Source organism: Euprymna scolopes, chromosome 20 (genome assembly GCF_053919585.1).
Source record: "Euprymna scolopes isolate OS-2025 chromosome 20, ASM5391958v1, whole genome shotgun sequence".
In the NCBI taxonomy this organism is placed as follows: Eukaryota; Metazoa; Mollusca; class Cephalopoda; order Sepiida; family Sepiolidae; genus Euprymna; species Euprymna scolopes.
The window spans coordinates 49,254,491-49,280,627 of record NC_136501.1 but is presented as its reverse complement, the minus strand read 5'-3'; the positions used below and the strand labels follow the sequence as shown (position 1 = coordinate 49,280,627).

The 26,137-nt window shown below is 34.7% G+C and overlaps 1 protein-coding gene across 1 annotated transcript in view; it reads right to left on the bottom strand.

The window, feature by feature from the left end:
• LOC145241424 (uncharacterized) overlaps window positions 1-26,137 on the bottom strand; it is a 151,177-nt gene that overhangs the window by 6,765 nt on the left and 118,275 nt on the right. The window contains exon 3 of the mRNA XM_080104371.1: window positions 5,518-5,634. Coding sequence (XP_079960497.1) covers window positions 5,518-5,634 — 117 coding nt within the window. The remainder of the gene's footprint in view (window positions 1-5,517; window positions 5,635-26,137) is intronic.

The following is a 26,137-nucleotide window of genomic DNA, read 5'->3' as shown; positions in this document are numbered from 1 at the left end:
TAACAGAGAAATATGGACAGATGATGTCTCGATAAAATACTCGTCCCTTTAAAGTTTTTTTTAATTGCATTTTCATTCCAAACAAGACCGATAGCCATTAGTCACGTGCTCTCGTGTAATGAATGAATGAATGCATGAATGTACGATTGGCATGAAATTCTTATAGATAAACTAAAATGACCAAAAAATGGGCTGAAATGACTTAAATAAATAAAAAGTAAATGACTTAGAATGACTTTAATGAACTTAAGGATGAATTGAATAACCTTAAGAATGACTTGAATGCCTAAAAAATAACTGGAATCCTTCAAAAACAACTTGAATCATCTGGAGAATGACTTGAATGGCTTTGAGGCTGACTGGTTGTAAAGTGGGTGATCATTTTACATTAAATTAATACAAAAAAGTGATCCCCCACTTTATATCACAAAGTTGCAAACATAAGTACAGCATGTAGTAAGAACAGATGGTATTTATTTGCTCTCCCACCGAGCAAATTAGGCACAAGGCCGATTTTTAATGTGAGGAGTGAAGGGGAAATGGGGACCAACTCCCCGGGGAGTAAGGTAGCTGGATAGTGACAATTGGTATGAAGGATAGCCCTTACATTGACCAAGGTCTTATATGTGGGATTGCCCCCACATATGGTCTTTGCTTGCAGTATCTGCCGGAACAGATACTACACTTTGAGATATTAAATCCTTTATTTATGTTAAAAATACATTGAAAATCAACAATGAACAACAAACTTAGGCACATGGTCAACTCAAAAGGGGGGATTGTGGGGTGTCATTGGTCATCCTTGTCACTCCAGAACTAAAACAAAATCAAAAGTTTCTCCCAGCTAGTATCTTCATAATACCGCATTCACCCTTCCTACTTAACTCCCAATTTTTAAAACGTTTTTTATTGACGTGTAAAAACAAAAAAAAAGATAATAAAAATGGTACAATAATTCAATTGTGTCGAAGGCAGGGTGGGGGGGGGGAACAAAAAAAAACAACAAACAAACAAAAAAAAAAAAAAAACGGACCGACGGAGTGACTTATAGAGTCGCTTGCACGTGACTAACAAAACACAGTGCCACTTTGATGTAGGGGGTTACTATCTGGGACATAATTTGCAGGGTTACTATGTAGGGAGTTGAGCTCCAAGATCTTTTTACATTATACTTGAACTTCTGCATGTCAGTACAGTCAGGGAAGCAGAAACCCGGAAAAGAATTCCAAAGTTTAGCAGTTCTATGGTCCCCACTTGCCAAACTTTCACAAGAAACACTAGACTAGCTGAAAACACTATCAATAATTCCCCCCACTCTTTATCTGTGCCTAAACCTAAACGTAGATTCCATGAACAAAGCTTCTTTCTTAGAACTGAACGCCTGTGGAATTGTCTTCCGTTTTCCTGCTTTCCAGCTGACTACAATATTGTTGTCTTCAAGACTAACGTAAACAAGTTCTTGATGAGCTGTTCCACTTAAGTTAACAAATTTACCGAATTTCCATTACTAACGATTACTATATTGTCCAACTGACTACTGTACACTCTTTAACCCTTATCCTCGAGTGGTTTCTAGGCCTTGATAAGTGATTATGCCTATGTAAAAAAAAAAAAAAAATAAAAGTTCAAGGAAAGAAACTACTATTGGAGATTTCTATTGTGTAGGGGTGAGATTTTGCTGCTTGTCAGGTTTTTCAAGGGTATTTACGTCGTCGAAGTACAAGGGCTTGTAGTTGTCAGAGCACCTACCATTAAAATACTTGTAAAACAGGCAGAGGGATGCAACATTTCATTGATGGGACAGCGGTTGAAGCCTAGCCGACAGTGCAGGACCTATTAAATTGGCGACTCTTTTGTTATGAACGGTGTCCAGCTGTAAATTTTTTTGCTTCAACGAACTATGACTTTTAAGTAAGAGCAGACACTAAAAAGGCAGCTCTGTGCAAGGCAAAGCAACCTGTCTACAATTGGATATTCAGCTAGTGGAAAGCTTATACAAGATAGGCCCAAGAAGTAACAGGACTAGGTGTGCTGCGTGAGCTATGACCAAAAGAGTAATTAGCAGATTGTATGATCATCCCACATGATACTTGGGGACAATTGCAATCTTAGCCTTCTGCAGCCGTTGGATTTTTTCTTTCTGTCACAGGTTTTTGTTTAGATTTCTTTGCGACAATACAGTTCTCTATCACAATGTCGAGCATCCGAGAATTCCTGTCAGAGAAGCACTTTTATCCATCGTGTCCAGTTCTGCAACCCACTAATAGTGTAAAGAAGCAGCTAATCCATTGCGTTTAACCACTATTAAATACTTCAAATGTTTCTAAAATAAAAACATAAAAAATTATCAAATTTATTGTGAACATCTTGTTTATCAATATTTGCCCCCTCCCCACACCCATATACACAAAATTAGATGCTGAAATATAACCTTAGCTTTGGGATTGAGTTATATTTGGAAAAAATGTTTGTTTTAAATCGTTATAAATAAGCCATATCATATAATAATAACGAGCCACAAATCTCTCTTTGAGGCATATATTTCTATCGCCTCCTCTCGCTCTATGTTAATTCAACCACTCTAACGTTTCTTAATATTTCTGTGAATATTTAGAAAAAATGTGACTTTTTTTTTTTTTAGGGTAGTCATCCAAATTTATATCTGTGTGCCTATACACACAGCAATATGTAAATTAGCTGGCAAAATATTTTATGGCTAAAGCATAATAATATAAAAATAAAGAGACTTATTTTTCGTCATGTAAAAAATATCTTAAAAGATGTCACAGTTTGTGAATTTTTGAAATGAAATCAAAGTAGAATAGATAGTGAGTGGTGGTGGCCCAACGGATCACAGATATGTCTACTATAATAATTTATACAAAAACCAAGTGATTCGCTTTTACAATTGTTAAAAAAAAACAAAAAAAAAACAAAAAAAAAACGGAACAGTAAACAAAAAGTAATATTTTTATCTTTAGAACTGAGACAAACACAAAAATGGCGATTCGGAAGCACAGATGACCCTAAGTGTGATTGTACCGGTGTCGAGTGAAAACCTAGACTCGATGCGAAAATGTTCCGATTATCAAACCGGACTTCCTGTTTTAGTTTAAAATAAATAAGCAAACTGACATGAAACAACATGTGAGACTTTTGAATACATTTTAATTTTTTTTTTTAATATATTTTACAGATTTTTTTTTTAAGCGAAAACAGGAAGTCCGGTTTGGTAATCAGAACATTTTCACATTGAGGCTAGGTTTTCACCTGATACTGGTACAATCGCACTTAGAGTCGCCTATGATTCTGAATTGCCACAAAAATTAGCCAAATGAAAAAAATCATCATCATCATCATCGCAGCCCTGTCATTTAACAGTGTTGGCAACCACGGCTCTCCAATGCGGGCAGCTATCCATAGCCCACAGAAATAAACAGAATAAAAAAAATCCATTCATTCATCTAGTGAACTTTTTACTAAAGATAACGTGATTTTTTCTTTACAATACAGATAGTTTTTTTTTTTTTAAACAATTGTAAACTGGATGACTTGTTTTGTGTATAAAGTATGATAAACTGATATAATAATTTTAAAATTAAATATATGATGGAAGTAATGCCACCTATTTTTTATTCTGCTCAAATGGATCAGAATGGATTGAAAATTGGATTGTTATGATGATTAAACTTGTGCATTCATCACCTGATATTTTAATCTCTCTGTTATAGATATTGACAGTGTAAGATGCTAAGAAAGCAACAACTGTCATGGGCGTGCGTCAGAAGCAGAGAAACGTCACTGAATGCTTCCATACAGAAAAAAAAAATTGAACCAATCAACTGTCGTCGGCACCTGTTGAACGTTTTCGAAGCTGATGCAGTGGATGTTAGCACAGGAGATGACAGAGATTTAAATGACAAAGCATACTCCACAAAAAGCCTGGCAAAAGTGTATCAAGGAATGGTGGTGACTACAAAGAAAAATAAATTCTGGAGCACAAAGGGTTGCTCATTTTAATGGTAACACTCCCGTCCTCATAGCTCTTCAATGTTTTAGTTTGGAACACATTACAGCAAGACTGCTTACTTGCTGATTACAACTTCGTTGTCTTCAAATCTAATGGAAAAAAAAAAAAAATCTTGTCATAGACCACTCCTAAATAATCAAATGCAGTCTATATCATTGAGAAATGTTTCTACTTCCATAGTGTTCCTCATGTTTCTCAATAATCCTCACTCAGTCAGACTGAAGTATGGTTCTGTTCACTTCTACAAGAACAAGCCGTGTGTGCATGGTCCCCTCCTGGTGCTGCATGTTAGATGACGCCACAAAAAATTGTGAAGAAATGATGAATGTGAGAGGTGTGAAGGGCCAACGTTGCCTTCACATTTTCTCCAAGTTTCAGAAAAATCTAATGGGTGGAGCAAAAGTTATGGGGTAAAAAGTATAATTTTTTTGCAATTTTGCAAATCTATTTTTTCTTTTTGCAACCTTTTGAGCTCCTGGGAACACCGAATCTCAGTGAAAATGGACAAATGGTGCACGCCTTAAGACATGTATATTTGAATTCAGCACCATGGAAAACCACTATATAGACATACATATAAAGTTTTTGAGTAATATGAAAAAGAGCTCCAAAAAGGCATGTTTTTTAGCCCTAAAAGTCCTTGGGGATGCGAACCAGAATTTTGCCATAGTCACTCACACTGGATTTATATTAAGAACAATAGATTCCACATTTTGGCCAAGTTTCAGAAAAATCTAATGGATGGATCAAAAGTTATGAGGCAAAAATGTGTCATTTTTGTCCATTTTGGGGCATTTTTGACCTCTTTTGAGCACCTGGGGACACAACGGGAATTTTTGCAAAAAAAAAAAAAAAAAAAAAAAAAAAAAAGTTTTTTACTGTGCATATCTATTTAATGAAATACAATTTGTGGCAAAATTTCAGGAAAAACTAATGGATGGTTATCTGGCAATCATCTGAACTAATGGATGCATGGACGTCACTGAAAACATAGGTCCCTCTCCAAAAAATGGGGGGGGGGGGCATAACAATCCTACCAGGGAAGGTTGACAGGGCTGCTCAGGCATTTTTGTTGCCCAGAGCGTGCTTATTCTAGTTCACTGGTTCTTCAAAACTACACCTGACCTTGTGTCTGATCTCATAGAGATGCTGAATATATTTGTTAACTCTTATTATCCTTAAGTGACTCTTGATCTTCATAAATTGTGACCCAATAGTAAAAATAAAAAAGTGGATGTAAAGTGAACTGGTTGTGGAAAGGGGGGGGGGAATAAGCCAATGATATTCAATGCAGTTTAATGCCCGTGAGCCAAAATTTATTTAGAAATTCTAGATGAAAACCTTTTTGAAAATGTCAACGTATGCATTAAGAAGCTTTTTTTTTAAAATAAGCTTGTTGCTGTTTTAATGGTCAGCTTAAGACTAAATCATGATATTAGCCAAAGTGATCAAAGGAATATATGGTACGAGTGGAAGTTGACACTTACCCAGTGTGGAGCCTCCCTCGCTGGGGACACATGTGAAGCCTTGCGTTCGGGGGAAATAGTACACGGTGACTTTATCAAAATTCACAGATTTCTTTTTTTTCTTTGGTCTTGGTGCATCTGTTAAAAAAAAAAGGGATAAGAAAGGGAAATATAGACATTCTTGAATGAAGAGGTCAGATTTTTTTTTTTTTTTTTCAGAATTCAAAGTCCAAAGGACTCAAAAGATAGCAATTTTGAAACAGACTCCAAGAGTTGAGAATCAAGTCAGCCTTTTTCTTTTTTTTTTTTTCTCCCCCTCCCCTCGCTTTATTCTCACATCTGCTTGGAAGTTGTTTTTAGAAAAACAATGAGTAATTTGAGAAAAAATAAATAAATAAAAAATATAAAAAAAAATCCATTCAACTTTCTTTGCCAAAACAAAGGAATTAAATGCAAATTGTATTGTTTTATTCCATGTTCTGTTTTATTTTTATCATGGCGGTTCCAATTGTTTGCTCTTTTTGTATGCCTTTGAATACTTTTTTTTTTGAATTTGCTATACTTTGATGATAAATTATAAAAATCTTATAGATAAAAAATTCTTATAATGAAAATAAACAGTTTTAAAATAGGATAAAATATTTTGGGTGCAACTACACTATAATAGCAAAATTTGACATTTTTTAATATTAAATTTAAAAGCAAACTAATGATCTCTACTTAATTGTCATGTCACAGTAGTGAACATATCCAAAAATTATGAAAAACGATAAGGTAGAAAAAAAAATATTAAATAAAACATTTTTAGATGAAAATTAGTGAAAATAAAATGCTTGATAAAAAAAAAAAAATACACTGGAGAGTCCTAAGGGAGATAAATAGCGCGTAACTATTGCCAATTTTTAAGAAATTGTGAGTTAAAAATCATAAATATGAGTTACTTGCCTTGTTTATAGCATAACTGATTTACTTCCCTTGTTATTATGTCACATGTTCCTAAAACAATATGGCGAGGGTTTTTTACGATAAAGATCAACTTATGTTTTTTAATAATGCGGTAATATTTAATTGTTTTTTTTTTTTTTAAATAATGCGGTAATATTTAAGGTTTTTTTTTAAATAATGCGGTAATATTTAAGTGTTTTTTTGTGAATAATGCGGTAATATTTAGGTGTTTTTTTTTGTGAATAATGCGGTAACATTTAAGTGTTTTTTTTGTGAATAATGCGGTAATATTTAAGTGTTTTTTTTGTGAATAATGCGGTAATATTTAAGTGTTTTTTTTGTGAATAATGCGGTAACATTTAAGTGTTTTTTTAATAATGCGGTAACATTTAAGTGTTTTTTTTTAAATAATGCGGTAATATTTAAGTGTTTTTTGTGAATAATGCGGTAATATTTAAGTGTTTTTTTTTGTGAATAATGCGGTAATATTTAAGTGTTTTTTTAATAATGTGGTAACATTTAAGTGTTTTTTTTTAAATAATGCGGTAATATTTAAGTGTTTTTTTGTGAATAATGCGGTAATATTTAAGTGTTTTTTTTGTGAATAATGCAGTAATATTTAAGTGTTTTTTTGTGAATAATGCGGTAATATTTAAGTGTTTTTTTGTGAATAATGCGGTAATATTTAAGTGTTTTTTTAATAATGCGGTAACATTTAAGTGTTTTTTTGTGAATAATGCGGTAATATTTAAGTGTTTTTTTTTTTTATAATGTGGTAATATTTAAGTACTTTTGACCTAGCCAATTAAGTACATACCATTGCTTTTAATTGAAATTGACACATAATGTCAGTAGATATCTTTTGTTTTTTAAATCGATTTTTTTTTTGCCAAGTGTGGTTGCATCTATTTCTGTTTTTAAATTTATAAATAAACATCGTCTTATATATAAATTTACATACGGTTTATTAAAAGTTTTGACAAAATGATAATACAAGTCTATTTTAAGATAATAAATATAAGATTTTTATAAAAAAAAAAATTCTGCAGGTTAAAAATTCTGATCATCAAAATAAAACCGGCATCAACACTCCAAGTGCGAATAACCAGAGTAAGAAATTACATCGAGCCATTTTTTATTTGCATAAATTTTAATGCAACAAAGTGGCCCATCTGATTTTGACACTCATATATACCCCATCTTTTATATCTCTCATCAATGCTGGCACATCTAAGAGGTACTGCACAGAGCCCTCTTTCTTGCCTTGACAGATTAAAAAAAATCCACTTTGCAATCTAGCGAAGAATGCTCTCTTCTATTCTCTACAGCTTTATCTTTTCGTTTACACAAACGAAACGATACTAGACTCTCTACTCGATTGTTACGTCTATTGAAGATACTCGGTTGAGTTTCTTCTCATAAGACATTTGCTGTTCTCTATAGATCCTTTTTCAAAGAGAAGACCCTGCTAGTTTTTCTCTATTACTATCTCTACTAGCAGGACCCATGGAAAATTCCACAGAACGAGAAATATATTTAATTAAGAAATGTTTTCCTAAAAAATGACATTTTTCTGGATAGCGCAAAAAAGTAGTTTTATAGATAAATATATATTCATTTTCAATATCATATATTATTATAATGATATTCGAAAATGAGGCTACATCAAGGGGAGGTAACTAATATTCTTGTCCACGGATGCTAAATTGGCTTTTTTAAAGCCAAATTTTGTGAATTTAGCCCTACTTGAAGCAGTTTGGCCTTAAAAAAAACTGCATTTAACCATTTTAGAAGCATAACGTATGGACTAACTAAGGAAAGAACAAACAGAATATTAGAAAACATTTACAAGAACTTGCCTATCTATTCCAACTGCAAATAACCGCTCACCACACACACACACACACATTGTCTTCCTAAAATCAGATGGAATTTCTACAAAGAGAATTTCTTTTCAAGAATTTTCCATCTCTGATACAATAGAAGATCCTTCAATAGACGGAGTTCCAATCTCAGTTTCTTTCATGTAAAATATTCACAGCAAAACTTCATCTTTATACCACAACTGAAAAGAACCTTCCTTTCTTCTTTCACGTGCCTAGAGTCAGGCAGATTTACATGGACAGTTTCTTTTCTTTAAAGTCTTCTAATCTGTGAAAAATTATCAGGACACTGCTTCCCTGCAGACAACAACAGTCATCTTCAAATACAATGTTAACTAATATTTGATCAAAATTTCATTGCTTATGGGGACGATTTATCATCCCCACAAGCAATGAAATTTTGATCGTTCCATTAATCCGTTTTAATCCTCTCATAATATTCTTCATCATTTGTTAGAATAACTTTTAGTGATCATGCAGTGTTATGACAGATATGCTTCTTAAAACTTGCTGATAGAACCTGTAGTGATATTATGGAACTATTTTCATACATGCAATATCTTTAACCCCTTGGCGTATGAATATAGACAATATAACTCATTTCACGCTTGGACATGGATTGATTAACACATATACTTCTACCCTCATGTATATATGTATAAATAAACCATTAGTCATATAACGATATGTCTTTGTCACATTATATAACAACCAAGTATCATTATTCTAAAGAACCCATCTCAATAAACTGAGATCCAGACTTGACCTCAATTCAATAGATCAGACCCTACGCTGAAACAGACTGAGATGGTTTGACCACATTCAATGCATGGCAGTCGGCAAGTGGCCAGGAAGAATCATTAACTTTGTTCTCCCTGGAGTGTGTCCAAGAAGTCGACCTAGAAAGAATTGGAATGATAACATCAAGCAAAATTTGAAACTTCATAGGTTTACAGAAACATTGACAACGGATCAAAGCAAGTGGAGAGAAGCCATTCGAACAAGTCTACGACCCAAATGTTCAACCCTTAAACTTGGGGAACAAGCAACAATGAATATGTAGTAGTTGTAGTAGTGCGATGCCTCCGTTCAGTCTCAAGAGACAATGGACACCCCTGTAAGACTAGCTGCGTGTGCAGTTGTGGGGCAAGGGTTGTGAAATCTCCAACCCCACCTCGCCTGAATTGGCACTGCTCAGGTCCAGTGACAAGGAGAAGCCCAAAACTTATTGGAAACGACGCAGAAATAAGTGGAGAGCAAATACAGCACCTGGAATTCCCAAATAGTTACCCATGTTAATATTGATCAGGATGAACGTTACTTAACTTCGGTGATCTATCCGGTGGGGTGGGGGGGACTGTATGTTAATGTGATTATGCCGTAGTAGTAATAGTAGTAGTAGAATTGGTGATATATTTGGCATTAAAAAAAAAAAAAAATACAATCTAGTGCGAATGCGTTTGTTTAATGTGGGGGTGGGGGGCGGACCCAGTGCTATATTTATTTATGTATTTTTTTTTTAAATTCCTAATCTCTCCAAAATTCCCTCCAATTAGGAGGTGCCTTAGAGAAAAGAACAAATTTACCATTTAAAAAGCAAAATGCATAGCATCAACTTGCAGATAAAAACAAAGCATCATGGATTTAAAAACAGATGACAACTTTTGGTAATAAACAAATAAATAGATTATTAGATGCTAGCGGGGGTACCCGAAGTTGCCCGGTTGTTTGGAGGTGTGTGTGTAAACGGGGGAGGGGGGTAAAGTAAAGAATAAGCGAAGTAATAACCTTGTTTAAATAAAAAAAATTTTAAAAAAGGCATAAATAACCCTTTGATTCGGTTAACTCCATGGTGCATTTCACCCAGTAAAATTAAAATTCCATTCCAGTTTTTTAAGCAACTACGAAGTAAAGAAACCCAAACCGGTGTTCCTTCATAACTGTCTCTTATGGACGATCCAGCCATGGTGTTAAGTGGTGGTGGGGGAAGGAGGAATTTATTAGAGGGAAAAGATTTTACCAGTTCCATTGATCTTAACCAATTTTGGCCATGAACTCTCAGCAGATAGAATATAGGAATCTACGATTATCAAGAAAGTGGATAGGTTATAGGCCTATAACACACCTCAGATATTGTGCTACAGTTTGTGCATATTACATTTGCATGAAATGTCTTGATTATTAATCTTATTAAGGTCAAAATCAGAGGGGAAAAATTAGTTCATTTTATATATATATATATATATATATATATATATAGGGATTAAAAATTAAAAATAAATTCAAAACAAATCAATAATAAATATTTTTAGAACCAGTGATGGTCGGAGCGGGAAGAGGGGTGGAATCCGATGTTAACCAGTATCAACCATTAATCTTAACTTCTCAGGAGATTTGAATAAATACTAATGAAGTGATTGTTTTATATTTGCTGATTTGTTTTCTTTCCAATCTGTGTGTAATTTTAATCTTTCAGGGAAAGATGTAGGGTAAAGTTGAGTTTTTTTTTGTTTTTTTTTTTCCTGTGATAATTTTTTTTCTTTTGTTTTTTTCCTGTGATAATTTGAATCTTGCAAATAATTATTAATCATAAGTTGGGAAAGATTTATAGGAGCAAAAAATGAGATTTTTTGATATGTGTGAAAAATACAATTTTTTCCAATTAGGAGAGAATAAGATAGGAAGAGAGTGAGAAACAGTAAGAGTGACAGAAACAGAGGGATAGAACGATTATATATATATATATATATATATATATATATATATATATATAATACACACACATTTCCCACTGAAAAAGACCGAAGGATCGGTTGAAAATTATGTGCTTTAGAAGAAAACATTTGTTTTTTGTTTGTTTTTTAAAGACTTTTTGTATTTCTACACATCAAAAATAAGAAATAAAAGATATAAACATTTGTATATTTTTCGCATTGATTTTTTTATCCATCCCTATATATATATATATATATATATATATATATATATATATATATAAAGAGAGATAGAAAGACAGAAATAGAAAGCGGGTGTGCGAGAGAGAAAGCTTTTGAGAGAGAGAGAAAGCGAGAGAAAGCGAGAGAATAGAGAGAGAAAGCGAGAGAATAGAGAGAGAAAGCGAGAGAATAGAGAGAGCGTGTGAGAGAATAGAGAGAGCGTGTGAGAGAATAGAGAGAGCGTGTGAGAGAATAGAGAGAGCGTGTGAGAGAATAGAGAGAGCGTGTGAGAGAATAGAGAGAGAGCGTGTGAGAGAATAGAGAGAGAGCGTGTGAGAGAATAGAGAGAGAGCGTGTGAGAGAATAGAGAGAGCGTGTGAGAGAATAGAGAGAGCGTGTGAGAGAATAGAGAGAGCGTGTGAGAGAATAAAGAGAGTGTGTGAGAGAGAACGCATGTGAGAAAAAGTGAGAAAGCATGCATGAGAAAGAGAGAGAATGGAAGCATGTGTGAGGAAAAAAAAGCGTGTGAAAAAGGGAGAAAGAAAGTGTGAGAAAAAGAAAGAAAGCATGCATGAGAGAGAGAAAGAAAGCCTATGTGAGAAAGAGAGAAAGAAAGTGCATGTGTGTGTGTGTGTGAGAAAGAAAGAGCGTGTGAGAAAGAAAGAAAGCGTGCGAGAAAAAGAAAGAGCGTGTGAGAAAGAAAGAAAGCGTGCGAGAAAAAGAAAGAGCGTGTGAGAAAGAAAGAGTGTGTGAGAAAGAAAGAAAGCGTGCGAGAAAAAGAAAGAGCGTGTGAGAAAAAAAGAGTGTGTGAGAAAGAAAGAGTGTGCGAGAAAGAAAGAGTGTGTGAGAAAGAAAGAAAGCGTGTGAGAAAGAAAGCGTGCGAGAAAGAAAGAGCGTGTGAGAAAGAAAGTGTGAGAAAGAAAGAAAGCGTGCGAGAAAGAAAGAGCGTGTGAGAAAGAAAGAGTGTGTGAGAAAGAAAGAGTGAGTGAGAAAGAAAGAAAGCGTGCGAGAAAAAGATAGAGCGTGTGAGAAAGAAAGAGTGTGTGAGAAAGAAAGAGTGTGTGAGAAAGAAAGAGTGTGTGAGAAAGAAAGAAAGCGTGCGAGAAAAAGAAAGCGTGCGAGAAAAAGAAAGCGTGTGAGAAAGAAAGAAAGCGTGCGAAAAAAAGAAAGAGCGTGTGAGAAAGAAAGAGCGTGTGAGAAAGAAAGAGTATGTGAGAAAGAAAGAAAGCGTGCGAGAAAAAGAAAGAGCGTGTGAGAAAGAAAGTGTGTGAGAAAGAAAGAGTGTGTGAGAAAGAAAGAAAGCGTGCGAGAAAAAGAAAGAGCGTGTCAGAAAGAAAGAGTGTGTGAGAAAGAGAGAAAAAGTGTGCATGAGAAACAGTGACAGAGAAAGCGCATGTAAGAGACAGAGAAAGCGTGAGAGAGATAGAGAGAGTGTGTGAGACAGAGCATGTGTGTGTTTGTGAGAGAGAGAGAGAGAAAGAGAGGATGTGCATGTGAAATAAGAAAAGACAGAACAGGAAGTAGTAAGAAAAATAAAGGGAGAAAATGTCATAGTAAAAAGATTGAAGGTTGGGTGCCAAGAGAACAGTGTAGAATTGGCTGAGAAAGCATTTCTCACAGTCGGGGGGAGGGGTAGAAGGGAAGGGTGAAAAGCAGCCAATGTTTTCATCTGAGAGAGGTGTCTGAAAGGAGAAAGGAAAAAGCAGTAGGGAATAAAAATGGGCGATTGCTCAGCCGTACATTTTAAGGAATACATTTTTATGCTACTTTGTGACCTAATCAATGATAAACAGGGGGAGACAACCATAATTACCTGTCCTGTAGGACTATAGTTACTCCCCTTAGTCAACGAGTGTCCCGAATTTCAATTGAACATGTAAATTGGATTCACTTTAGAAGTGAAAGCAGCAATGGGCAGGCGAAGAGACTATGGGGGTGGGATGGGTGGAATTCACAGAAGAGTCGAAATGGAGAATAAATGTGTGGGATCGAGGACTGTACTTCTCAACTCAAGTGAGTGACTCTACTTAAAACTTAGGACTGTACTTCTCAACTCAAGTGAGTGACTCTACTTAAAACTTAAAGAAACAAAGTAAAGAAAAAAAAAGCAAAAACATTTAAACTTTTGACATTAAACAAAAAGGGGCAACATATTGAATTATCTGACCTACTAGCCGTTATTACAAATTCATAACCGTAAGACACTGTCAACAGACGGTTTCTCTTGTACCAAACTGATATAAATGATGACAATTATTAATCACAATGTTTTGCAAGAGTTATTTTATATTCTTCAATGTCAACAAATACTTGTCAACTCATTCTCCTGGATTTGTCTACCCTGCTGGAAAACTAATCATACCTGAGAGTATCCTGAATCTCTACAAAGCCACTGGTGCATCTACCACTAGTCTTTCGCTCACAGAGCCCAGAAAAGATTTTCCAACCTAATAGGTCTCACATTATCAACCAAACTCCAATCCCTGTCCCATTGCCGCAATGTTGCATCCTTGTGCCTATTTTACAAATAATCTAATGAGATGTGTTCTGATAAACTTTTACCACTTGTGTCCCTCGACGTAAATACCCCTGACTAACCCAAGCAGCGAAATCCCGCTCCTACATTATAGATTCCCTCGAACTGATAGACTTAGGAATTCCCTCCAGGTTTTCTCCTTACCTGACTACACTGACATGCAGAAGTTTAAATGTAATGTAAACATCTTGCTGCTCAACTCCCTGCATAGTATCCCTGTAAACATGATCCCAAATAGTAGACCCTTATGTCCAAGTGTGCCTTGTTTGAGGTGAATAAAAGATTTTTTTTTTTTTAAATTCTTATTGTTTTCAATCCTTTCATGGTATTGTTCAGCATCCAAGTGGCAATTGGTAAGTGACCATTCATTAATATCATTTTTTTTTTGTTGTTGTTTGAACTATGACGGACAGACTGACTGAAGGATGAAGCCTCTTAAAAAACCTTTGAAATAAGATGCATTCATGAAAATGCTATACCAAATTCAAATGTGATCGATGGAGTCAGCTTTCAATAAAGAAGGCACATCACATGAGAGAGAAAGAGAGTTTGATTTTCCCTGTTAAGCATTCAAAACAAAAAAACTCGTCTAACTGCAACCACTATCAATAAATTCTTTTTCTCCCTCTGTGTGCCTAGAACTCGGCAGGACTTCCATGAGCAAAGTTTCTTTCCTAGAACTGCTTGCTTATGGGACACAATATGACAGGACTGTTTCTCTGCTGGCTATAACATCGTCATTTTCAAGTCCAATGTAAACAAATTCTTGTTTAGCCGTCCTCTTAAATGGTCAGTTTCTGACCATTTACAAGCACTGATGCTAATATCTTTGGCGCTTTACTGTCCACCTGTCAGAATCAATAACCCTTATCCTCGAGTGGCCTGTGGGCCTTGATAAGTGGCGACTCGTTCGTAATATTATTAATAATAATTAAAGCGAATGTCACACAAACCAGGCATTGGAACTTTTGTACCGAAGTAACCTTCACCAAATATGGTTTTTAGTATCCACCGTTTCTTGTAAAAAAAGAAATCAATTCTATTAGAAATAACGTCATAACGATAATTAATTGCAGACAAATACTAATCAGACCAAGGTGTAAAGCTTTATAAATCAAGGTGGGTGGAATATGATACGAGTTGAATACAATGAGCATGCTTGAAAAATCATACACCAAAAATCACGTAAATTGATCAAGTATTTTTTATTTTTATAAAGAATATCATTTTTAAGGAAAATTGAGTTTTTTTTTTTTATCCTTCTTATCGTCATGCTAAGAAAAGCTTTCTAAAATTTTGGAAAAAGTTTGAATTGTTTAGAGTTATCTCCCTTCTTCGTTTAGACTGTATTCAAGATAACGTCACGAGATGGTCACTTGTAATTTAGTCATAAAACTTCATTTTCTTATTTAAAAATAAAACTACTTGATCAATTTACATGATTTTTTGGTGTATATTTTCTTTCCATCAGGGGTATGTATATCATACAAATTTTTCCTTTATTTATTTATTTTTTTTTCATGGAAGTGGGAAGGTGGATTCTGGACAAGCTCCTTGGGTTTTAATATGAGAAAAAAATCTATCTCCCCAAAAAGGGGCACTCTGAACTGGGACAATAATTAAAATTATCTCAGTCTAGGATATTACGCTCACAGACTGAGGTAAGAAAAGATGCTCTTAGCGAAAGTGAAATACATTAAAAAAAATAAATAAAAAATTAAAAAAAAAAAAAATTAAAAAAATTTTTTTTTTAAATACTTATAAAAAAGAAAAAAAAAATCAATTAAAAATTTTTTTTAAATACTTATTAAAAAAAAAAGAAAAAAAAATCAATTAAAAAAAATTTTTTTTTTAATTGATTTTTTTTTTTAAATACTTATTTAAAAAAAAAAAATCAATTAAAAAAAAAATTTTTTTTTTTTAATAAGTATTTAAAAATCTTTCATGGTAACAGAAAAGGAATGTCCGAAACCAATATGAGGAACATGGCAAAGGTCACGGAGAAGCTTCAAGAGGTAGAAAATTATTCTGTCATTTTTGTTTTAAGGAAGCCATTTTTAATTTATTTTATATATCTTTTTTACATCACACATCTGGAAAAAAAAAAAAAAAAAAAAATGCACTTTTTTATATAAATTGGTCAGTTTTTCCAAACAGATTAGAACAATAGTATCAACGGAAATTCCCATTTTCCAGCTATTACGTTTCCCATGCAAATAGAGCAAATCGTAATGGTTGCTGTATGACAGGTTCGAAAGTAAAATAGATAGAATTTTTGATATTGAAGCAGATAAAATTCTTCAGCTCTTTGTCTACTCAAAGAAACAAAAGAGTGGGTGGAGAGGCGATGTCGTCATGACATTAGGCTGGAAATATGTTAGGAAAGTCGGTAAGTTGGAGTGGATATATGAACAATTGATGTCAGGGGGGAGGTTTGATTGTTTGACAAAAAGTACATTTTAGATCATAAAGTCTACGCAACCAACCACCCTTTTTTTTTTTTTCTGAATTTGTTTAAGAAAAATAACGACCCTGGAAAGCAAAAATGAAAATAAAGATTTTTGTAGAGAATAATAATAAACTAGCACACAGCCGGGCGTTGCCCAGTATGAAAATTAGCTTAAATATGATATTTTAATTCATGCAGATTTCGTATCTATTATTATAGACCCAATTTTCTATGGATTATTATATTGTACCCACTATATAGTAGCAATTTCAAAAGTTCAATAATAAAAAATAAATATGACTTGAGGGGCCATCAGCTAAAACCAAAACTTTTAGCTATCAGATAAATAGTGCATTTAAACACTTATGTGTGGTCATAAAAATCCCCGCAGTTGCCCAGGAACATGGACAACAGCAAATCTGGTGCTACAAGATCAGGCTGTCTGAAGATACTGGCTTCCTGACCCCCCCCCCGCCAAAAAAAAAAAATGCAACAATGATATTGTTTTTTGTTTTTTTTTTCTCTTTGCAAAACTTAATCATACTGCAAATCTAAAAATAAAACCAACAGTTTTCCTCTACAAAACAACCAAACCAAAACCCATGAATAAATATTTGAAGATATAAGTAAATTCAAGCATAAAACATAACCAGATTCGATCGCTAGTTTGTAGTGTTTGCTTTGCTTGTTATTACAACATTGAATCCAACTATTTTTTACAGTAAAATCGTGCAGGCGTCTCATCTAGATTTAAGTGTGTGATTATATATATATATATATATATATATATATATATATATATTACACATACATATTATATTTCAATCAATGCAGATTCCTTATCTATACTCCTATAAATTTGGTTTTGCTTTGTGTATCGATGTTCATATTAAAAACCCTTTTTTCTATTTATTTAAAAAGAAAAAACAACTTTGTTATATATGGGCCGTGGAATTGCATTCATCTGCAAAAGATCTAGCTAATTTGCATATTCTTTTAAATATTCATTTTAATTAATTCCCTATTATCTTTTTTCGGTTTTCTTATGGGATGATCATCTTTAGTTAACTATTACGTGTAATTATATTCATGCAGGTATTCTACATGATTTATATTTGCGTAAAAGGTTATAATAAACACAAGCCTCTTGCTATATATATTCATGTATGCGTATATATTTTTGTTTAAAAAGATTTGCCTACCAAACTCCTGTCAGTTTTTGGTCTACAAACATGAAACATAATATATAGGGTATTCGAACCCATGAGAAACTTTATATTTAGGTTTTAGCCAGGGAAAATCTGTGCAAAAGTGTGAAAATTTAAAAAAATGGAATTTGCCAGGTGAAAGTTGAATGACGGCATTACAACTATGCATGCATAACGTAATAGCTTCAAGTATTAATTTTTAGCCTTGCAGCAAACATGCCTTCATAGCTTAGGCGTTAACATCAAAGAAAAAAGTAAATTGTAAGCTAAATGTTTTGGTTTTGATTCTCAGTGGTGGTACGCAAGCCATTTTTTTTTTTTTTTTTTTTTTTTTTTTTTTACTTTTTAAATCATTACAATATAATCCAATATAATCTTCTATACATATAAAAGCGAAAATGTGCGCATGTATGTTCGCCCTTTGTGTATGTCCAAGAAAGGCTTTTTCCGAGAAACGGTCGGTTGGCTCACAACTTCTTAAAACTTTTTATATCACATATAAATCATAATATGTACGAGTTAACAACGGAGGTCGCCTGTCTATTTAATTGGCTCGACTTTCAAAAGATAAATATTCAACATTTTTCGATCGCTGCATGTGGATTTGGCTTTTTCGTATAATAAAAGCGACACTAATTCTGGCGGTATTTTTCCGGTCGCGATCGCTGGAAATGTCCGAAAGCAATGAGCTTTGATCAATGTGGAAATATTTTCCTTATATCAGACAATTGCTATTCAATTTGGACGATCCCCTTTTTATGGAGAGCTGCCCCCCCCCAAACATCTTGGGAAAATAAAAATAAAAAAGCGTTTCCGCAGTAAATGAAATACTACCCCACAGTCAAAGTTGACCTCATTAAGTCATTAAAACGTGTACCTGCCAATTCTAAATAGTTAAATAAATTCAAACGTTTTTCCGTTAGTATTTCGCGGTGGCCCAATGGTTAACGTCGCACATTTTACAACTGAGCAATGCCGGGTGGCCTGCTAGTTTATTATAAGCAGAAATATCGTAGGTATTAAACATAATGTTAAATTCCATTTTTTTTAAATAATGAAGTAAAAAAAATATACTCAAGCTGAGATCGAAACCAAAACCTAACGACAGTAAGTCAAATACGATAATCATTAGGCCAGCTTGCCACGATCTTTAGAAAAGTGTTCACAAACTTTCTTATTCTTTAGGAATCTGGTATATGAACGATTTGCGCATGCACAGTCATGAAACAGTTGACAAATAGATAAAAATCTGAGGACCCCCAAGTACCAATTTTTCAATTTTAACCCCTTAGCAGCACTTTTTTCCAGATAAAAATCGACTAAAAAGTTTTCCAATAAAAGTCTCAATACCCTATATACTAAATTTCAAACCTATAGATCCAAAATTTGCTGAGTATATAGGTTGAGAAGTGTCCTCACACACACACACACAAATTCTCACTATAATAGATATATAGAATAGGTATACAAGAAGCAAGTAAGCAAAGACGCTCGATTGGTTCACAGAATTTTATAATTATTAAGATAATATAAAAACAGTTGTTCACATAGATGTACTGAATTGTGTGTGGTCATAAAAATCCCCGCTGTTGCCCGGGAACATGGACAACAGCAAATCTGGTGCTACGAGATCAGGCTGTCTGAAGATACTGGCTTCCTGACCCCCCCCCCCAAAAAAAATGCACCAAACAATGATGATATTGTTTTGTTTTTTCTCTTTGCAAAACTTGATCATATTCTGCAAATCCAAAAATAAAGCCAACAGTTTTCCTCTACAAAACAACCAAACCAAAACCCATGAATAAATATTTGAAGATATAAGTAAATTCAAGCATAAAAATATAACCAGATTCGATCGCTAAGTTTGTAGTGTTTGCTTTGGTTGTTTTTATAGTGGATTTTATTGTTCTTGTTCCCTGCCCTGCAGAACATGAATGAGTTTCGCAATGAGAGAGGGAAAAGGGTTACAGTATTAATGTTTGGTACAATTTAAGTTAGGAAACCAGTCAGGAAGTTAGGGAGATAGAAAGAGAAAGCGGAAATGAGAAGAAGGAAAAGGGGAAAAGGTGGGTTGTTGTTTTTGGTTTTGCAGAACATGATTGAGTTTTGCAAAAAGGAAGTAGAAAAACAAAAAGAATCAATGTTATGTGTATTTCGTCTCAGGATGCCAAAATCTTCAGACAGCCTGATCTGGTAGGAACGGTTTCTCCACTTTACTCTTTACTTTGTAGCACTTCTGGCCATCCATACTGACTCGAGAGAACCCTGATCAAAATTGGAAAGGCTTCTCTTCAGTTTACCGTCATATCTCATAAGCTATTTTCTTATTAAAAATATATAACAATCATTAGGAATATATTTCAAGGTATCAGTGTGGAAAATTTGACAGAATTATAAAGGGGGGGGGATCACTAGAAAAGCGAAAAATTTAAGATTATAAATTTGATTGTTTAAATTTTATTGCACTTGGTTTATTCACTTTTTTGATTTACATGGACAATATTTTAAAAGGAGAGTCACAACAGAAAAGAAAAAAAAAAAAAAAGGATAAGGAGTGTCACAACAGAAAAGAAAAAAGTGGGAAGGTAATTCACAACGTGGAAGTGAAAAGGATGAAGAGAGTCACAACAATTACAAAAGAGTAAGAAAGAGAAAGATGTCACAAGAACAAATAAAACAAATAGCGAGGATGGCCACAAGAGCAAAACAAGAAACAAGGTTTGTTGGTCAACGTGAACTCTGTTTTTCTAACTTCTAAAAAGACAAACGAGTAAAAACAAGAGAAAATTATACTCATTAACCAACAATGGTACGAGTAATTTTCAAACATTACAAATTAACCGAAGGGTGTAGACCGGGCAATTTAAAAACCATTAGCGTGGAATAACAAACCTATATAAATCAGTTGTTTGTTTTTTCAGTGATTTGATTTATGGTATATCGACCCTTTTATGTTGCTTAATGCTGAACCACAACATCTATTGTAAACGATTACCTGTATATGATTAATTGAACAAAAGTTGCTATTTTACACATATAGTATGGACAAGGGGAATACTTTTTGCCAATATTACAAGTGTGTAGTAATTCATGGAAAGGAGTGGCAATCTTTCCATAGAGAATGAAAAAGGTGAGAAAAAGAGGAAGAGCAATATAATAGAACATAATGGAGAGAAAGAGATAGAGAAGAGAGAGAAAAACAAAAAAGAAGCGAGGGAAGTCAGGAGAGAGAGAGAGAGAAGTTAAGAGAGAGAAGTCAAGAGAGAGAGAGAAGTCAAGAGAGAGAGAGAAGTTAAGAGAGAGAGAGAGAAGTCAAGAGAGAGAGAGAGAAGTCAAGAGAGAGAGAGAGAAGTCAAGAGAGAGAGAAAAGTCGAGAGAGAGAGAAGTCAAGGGAGAGAGAGAGAGAAGTCAAGGGAGAGAGAGAGAAGTCAAGGGAGAGAGAGAGAAGTCAAGGGAGAGAGAGAGAAGTCAAGGGAGAGAGAGAAAGAACGAGGAGGGAGAGAGAGAAAGAACGAGGAGGGAGAGAGAGAAAGAACGAGGAGGGAGAGAGAGAAAGAACGAGGAGGGAGAGAGAGAAAGAACGAGGAGGGAGAGAGAGAAAGAACGAGGAGGGAGAGAGAGAAAGAACGAGGAGGGAGAGAGAGAAAGAACGAGGAGGGAGAGAGAGAAAGAACGAGGAGGGAGAGAGAGAAAGAACGAGGAGGGAGAGAGAGAAAGAACGAGGAGGGAGAGAGAGAAAGAACGAGGAGGGAGAGAGAGAAAGAACGAGGAGGGAGAGAGAGAAAGAACGAGGAGAGAAAGAGAAAGAACGAGGAGGGAGAAAGAGAAAGAACGAGGAGGGAGAAAGAGAAAGAACGAGGAGGGAGAAAGAGAAAGAACGAGGAGGGAGAGAGAGAAAGAACGAGGAGGGAGAGAGAGAAAGAACGAGGAGGGAGAGAGAGAAAGAACGAGGAGGGAGAAAGAGAAAGAACGAGGAGGGAGAGAGAGAAAGAACGAGGAGGGAGAGAGAGCAAATTTGAAATTGAGTTTTCAGAGAGAACGGTCATAAAAGTATAAAGGAAGGCAAGACAAGAAAAAACAGAAGTAAGGCTCTTGGAGTTTGGCAGAAACCAGCTTTTTCTTTTATATTTAAGATAAAAATACAGAGCAATTAAGCATTCTAGCCTGATGATTCCCTATGGAGATAAAACATGGAAGATGCTATGCAGCTTAATTGCCATATATTTTCAGAACTTACTGAGCTCTACTCACGTTTTGAGCACTGTTGAAGTAAATGCTAAAAATTGATACATAAAATATCTTCTTATAACATTTTATGTGGATATGTGAAATAATATATATATATATATATATATATATATACGTTGAACCTGGTCAGTACTAAATCAGTGACCATTTGAGACTTCTAGGTGCTGTATATACTCTGCTCTCCGCTTATCTTGGCATTGTTTCCAGTCGTCAAACAATGCCAGGTATGGTTGGGTACTGCACAACCCTTACCTCACAGTTACCTCTACAGGAGTTATCCTTTGTCTTTCAAGACTGAATAGAGGCATCGATATATATAAGCAGAGAAATCTGACCTTGTCCGAGATTGAATAAGGATCAATAAATTTTCCATTCTCACATACGTCTATTGTCATTGAAATCGATGAAATCGTCCATTTTTTTTTTAAAATCAAATCGATTAATTGCCTGCTCTAGTTAGGACTTCCCCACTCCCCACAGTGAACCGGAAGAAAGCTTCACGTGCCTCCCCACAGTGACTTAGTCCACAATACATTGTAGTCTACATTGCACTGTAGAGAATCTGTTGATTTCATAAAATCATCTGTAAATAATGGCTTCACTTAGTTTAAAATGCAAAAGTCGAGTATCACGGTTCAATTGTGCTCTAAACAGAAACATTCATTTCAAACGTGCCGACATATCATAAAAAAAAAATCTACAATTAATTTTTATAGGCCGGGCGTTTCTGCTTGTGCTGTGTTGATAAAACTTTTCAAATACATTTGTGATGTTAGGTTGTATAAAAGTGTTAACTTTGGTCAAAATCAAACTGCCTTCTTTAATTGGATTTTTTCGATACTTATCAGATGCATTCTGATACAAAACCTACGAGAGAACAGTCCCAAAGACGTCAAAAACCTTTGTGTGAACGTTTAAAAAAATAGGTTCAGCTGTTTCAGAGTCCAGAGGAAACAAACTCACACACACAAGCTTCCTTTTATATATATATATATATATATATATATTGTATTGGTAGTAATTATTTGTTTGTTTAAAACAAAATATATAAGTGTGTCACCCAAAAGAGTGCTCAATGTTTAGACAGAGCCAAAATAAGTGAATTTAGTATACAAACAAATGGCTACACATAAGCATACATGTTTCAGCGAAAACCAAGCAATGAGTTGTCCTTGGCCTGACGAAGCGATTCCCTTACTGGGTTTTCGCTGAAACATGTATGCTTATGTGTAGCCATTTGTTTGTAAACTAAATTCACTTATATCATTCAAACACGGTAGTGTTTTTATATATGGTTAAGTGGCAGTTTTAGTCATTTGGAACTGCTTTAAAAGCTTCACCACTCAGTCATTTTTCAACCAATTTTCAAACAATTATCACCTTCTCAGCTATATTGTGAAAATAAGTTTCAATTTTCGTTCAGCAAACCAAAAGTTATGATGAATTTTCTTATGTTCAAAATCATAAAAACATGTAAGGAGGTGAGCGACGCTTTTTATGATTGCTTTCCATAGCAACCACGTCGTTTCAGCGACTACTGTTGCTGCTAATTTGAAAAGAAAAGTAACAAGTGAAACAGAGAGAATGAAATAATGAAAGGGGGGGATTTTATTGAAAGCAGATGAGTGCCGTACATTGTTATTACATATGTGTTTTTGGGGGCAAAAAAAAAATAAGACTGAAATTAAACAAAGAACAAGTGAATTTATTGGAAGCCTGGAAAAATCATGGATTACAATAGAAAAATGCGAGCATGAAAAGTAATATGCTTAAGCTTGAACATGGAAAAGTAAAGGACTAGTTGTTAAAATTGGAAAAGAAAAGGACAAGATATTCTAGTAAAAAAATATAATAAATTTATAACTTAAAATATTGCAGTATTAGGAATTTTTTTAAAATTTATAACATTATATAATCAATTGCTAATGCTGCAATATTTTAAATTATAAATTTATATTTTTTTACTAGAATATCTTGTCCTTTTCTTTTCCAGTTTTAACAACTAGTCCTTTACTTTTCCATGTTTAAGCTTAACCATATTACTTTTCATGCTCACATTTTTCTATTGTAATGTAAGCACATTCTGACCAAACAAAAGAAAACTTGAGCAATTTAAGTAGAATTCAGCTAAAAAGAGGAGATGTCACATCTGGGTGGTATTCATTATCAGCAATTTCATACTCCCAAGTATGTAGAAACTTTTAAGAGACTTTGTAATATATTGGAGGAAAGGGTCAGTCTCTTAAGTTTGGTATTATTACCATGTTAGTGAATGCTTTATCATTATTTTCATGGCAAGTGCTTGTCTGAGCTCCGATCTATGATCCCCTTGCTAAACTTTCACGAGAAACACTCGTCTAGCTGAAAACACTATCAATAATTCCCCCCCACTATTTATCTGTGCTTAAACCTAAACGTAGATTCCATGAACAAAGCTTCTTTCTTAGAACTGCACACCTACGAAACTGTCTTCCATTTGCCTGCTTTCCAGCTGACTATAATATGGTCATCTTCAAGTCCAATGTAAACAAGTTCTTGATGAGCTGTTCCCCATAAGTAATCCAAATTACCACTACTTACAACTACTACGACATTGCTCCATTTACGACTGTACACTTATTAACCCTTATCCTCGAGTGGCCTCTGGGCCTTTATAAGTGATGAGTCCTTTGTAAAAAAAACAAAAAAACAAAAAAAAACAACAGAGAACACAAAAGCAAACAAGGCAGAGCAAAATTGACGAAGTTTCAGATAAATAATAACCCCTACTCCATTCTGTTTCTGCCACATGCAGTTCAGTAGCAATTGTAACAGGTGTGATGATTAATTTTCTATGTCTAACAAGGCCGATAGCCATTAGTCACGTGCTCTCGTGTAATGAATGAATGCGTGAATGTACGATTGACATGAAATTCTTAAAGATAAACTAAAATGACCAAAAAATAGGCTGAAATGACTTAAATAAATAAAAAGTAAATGACTTAGAATGACTTTAATGAACCTAAGGATGAATTGAATAACCTTAAGAATGACTTGAATGCTTAAAAAATAACTGGAATCCTTCAAAAACAACTTGAATGATCTGGAGAATGGCTTTGAGACTGACTGGTTGTAAAGTGGGTGATCATTTGACATTAAATTAATACAGAAAAGTGATCCCCCACTTTATATCACAATAAGTACAGCATGTAGTAAGAACAGATACTACACTTTGATCTTGTTTATATATTTTATTGAGAAAGAAAAAATTGAACATAAAAAACGTACAAAAAATTCAATTCAACAAAATTAGGCACAAGGCCCTACAAGAAATTGGGAGGGGGAGGGTACAGGGTCTTTTTGACTATGTAACAGATGAGACTTTGAAGTCTTACTCTTGACTGGCAACATTTACCAAAATACCTCAATCACTCTGTGGATCCTAATCTAACTAATAACCCCAGCGTTCAATGTAAAATTTAACTATGTACAATTTGTAGATTCATTTCTGTATGTTGTGTGTGCATTTTTTTTTTTTTTTTTTTTTTTTTTTTTGTGTGTGTATGTGTGAGAAAATAAAGTTCGATTTCATTAGAAAGAGTTCTTGAATTAATTGGCATAAAATGTTCGTGGAGTGGGAAAAAACTAATGAAAATGTTCATTTCAAAAATAAGCAAAAAAAAAACTACTAATGTGTTGTTAGTAAGACCCCCCTGTACTATTCTATGTGGCTAGATCCCCCACTGTTTTCCGGGGAACCGAAAACAAGCAGAGCATCCCTAATGGGGTTTGGGGAAGTCGCCTTAATGGAGGTGGGAGAAAATAAAGCAACGGATGGAGGGGGTAGGAAGGTGACCTCTGAGTTGGGGGATGACCGGGAGCATCAGAAAATAAAGATGAGGAGCAGGGGGGTTGGGCAGACTCAGGGGTTCTCTAATACCAAAAAATAAAATCAGGAACAGGATCTCATTTGTACCACCAGTCAAGAGTTACTTTACTGAACTTATAATGCTAACCTAGGCGGGATGGGTTCCGTAGGACCCAGCACCGCCCATGCCATGCCTAAGGAGGGAACACGTATTGAAACTTGGCTCCTCGACGGATGCACAAACTAGTGCTGTGCACCCACCTCTTGTCAAATTCCACTCTAGGCAACCTCTTCCAATCGCATCTGATCTTTACTTTAAGCAAATGTTTAAAGTAAACGATCAGATCCCGATCAGGAACAGATGTCCCTTCGTGGACCAACTTGAGGCGCGCGATCCAAATGGTCATGCGCGCTACTGCTAGGATCGCCAGGAAAACCAAACTTTCCTCCCTGGGGAACGGCGGCTCCATGTTGTACACAAAAGTTCCTACGTCGAGATCGAGCAGACACTCGGCATCGATGCGAGCTGTTACCCCCTCGACGTACCTTAATAGGGGCTGTATCCGGCTGCAACTAAAAAATGCGTGCT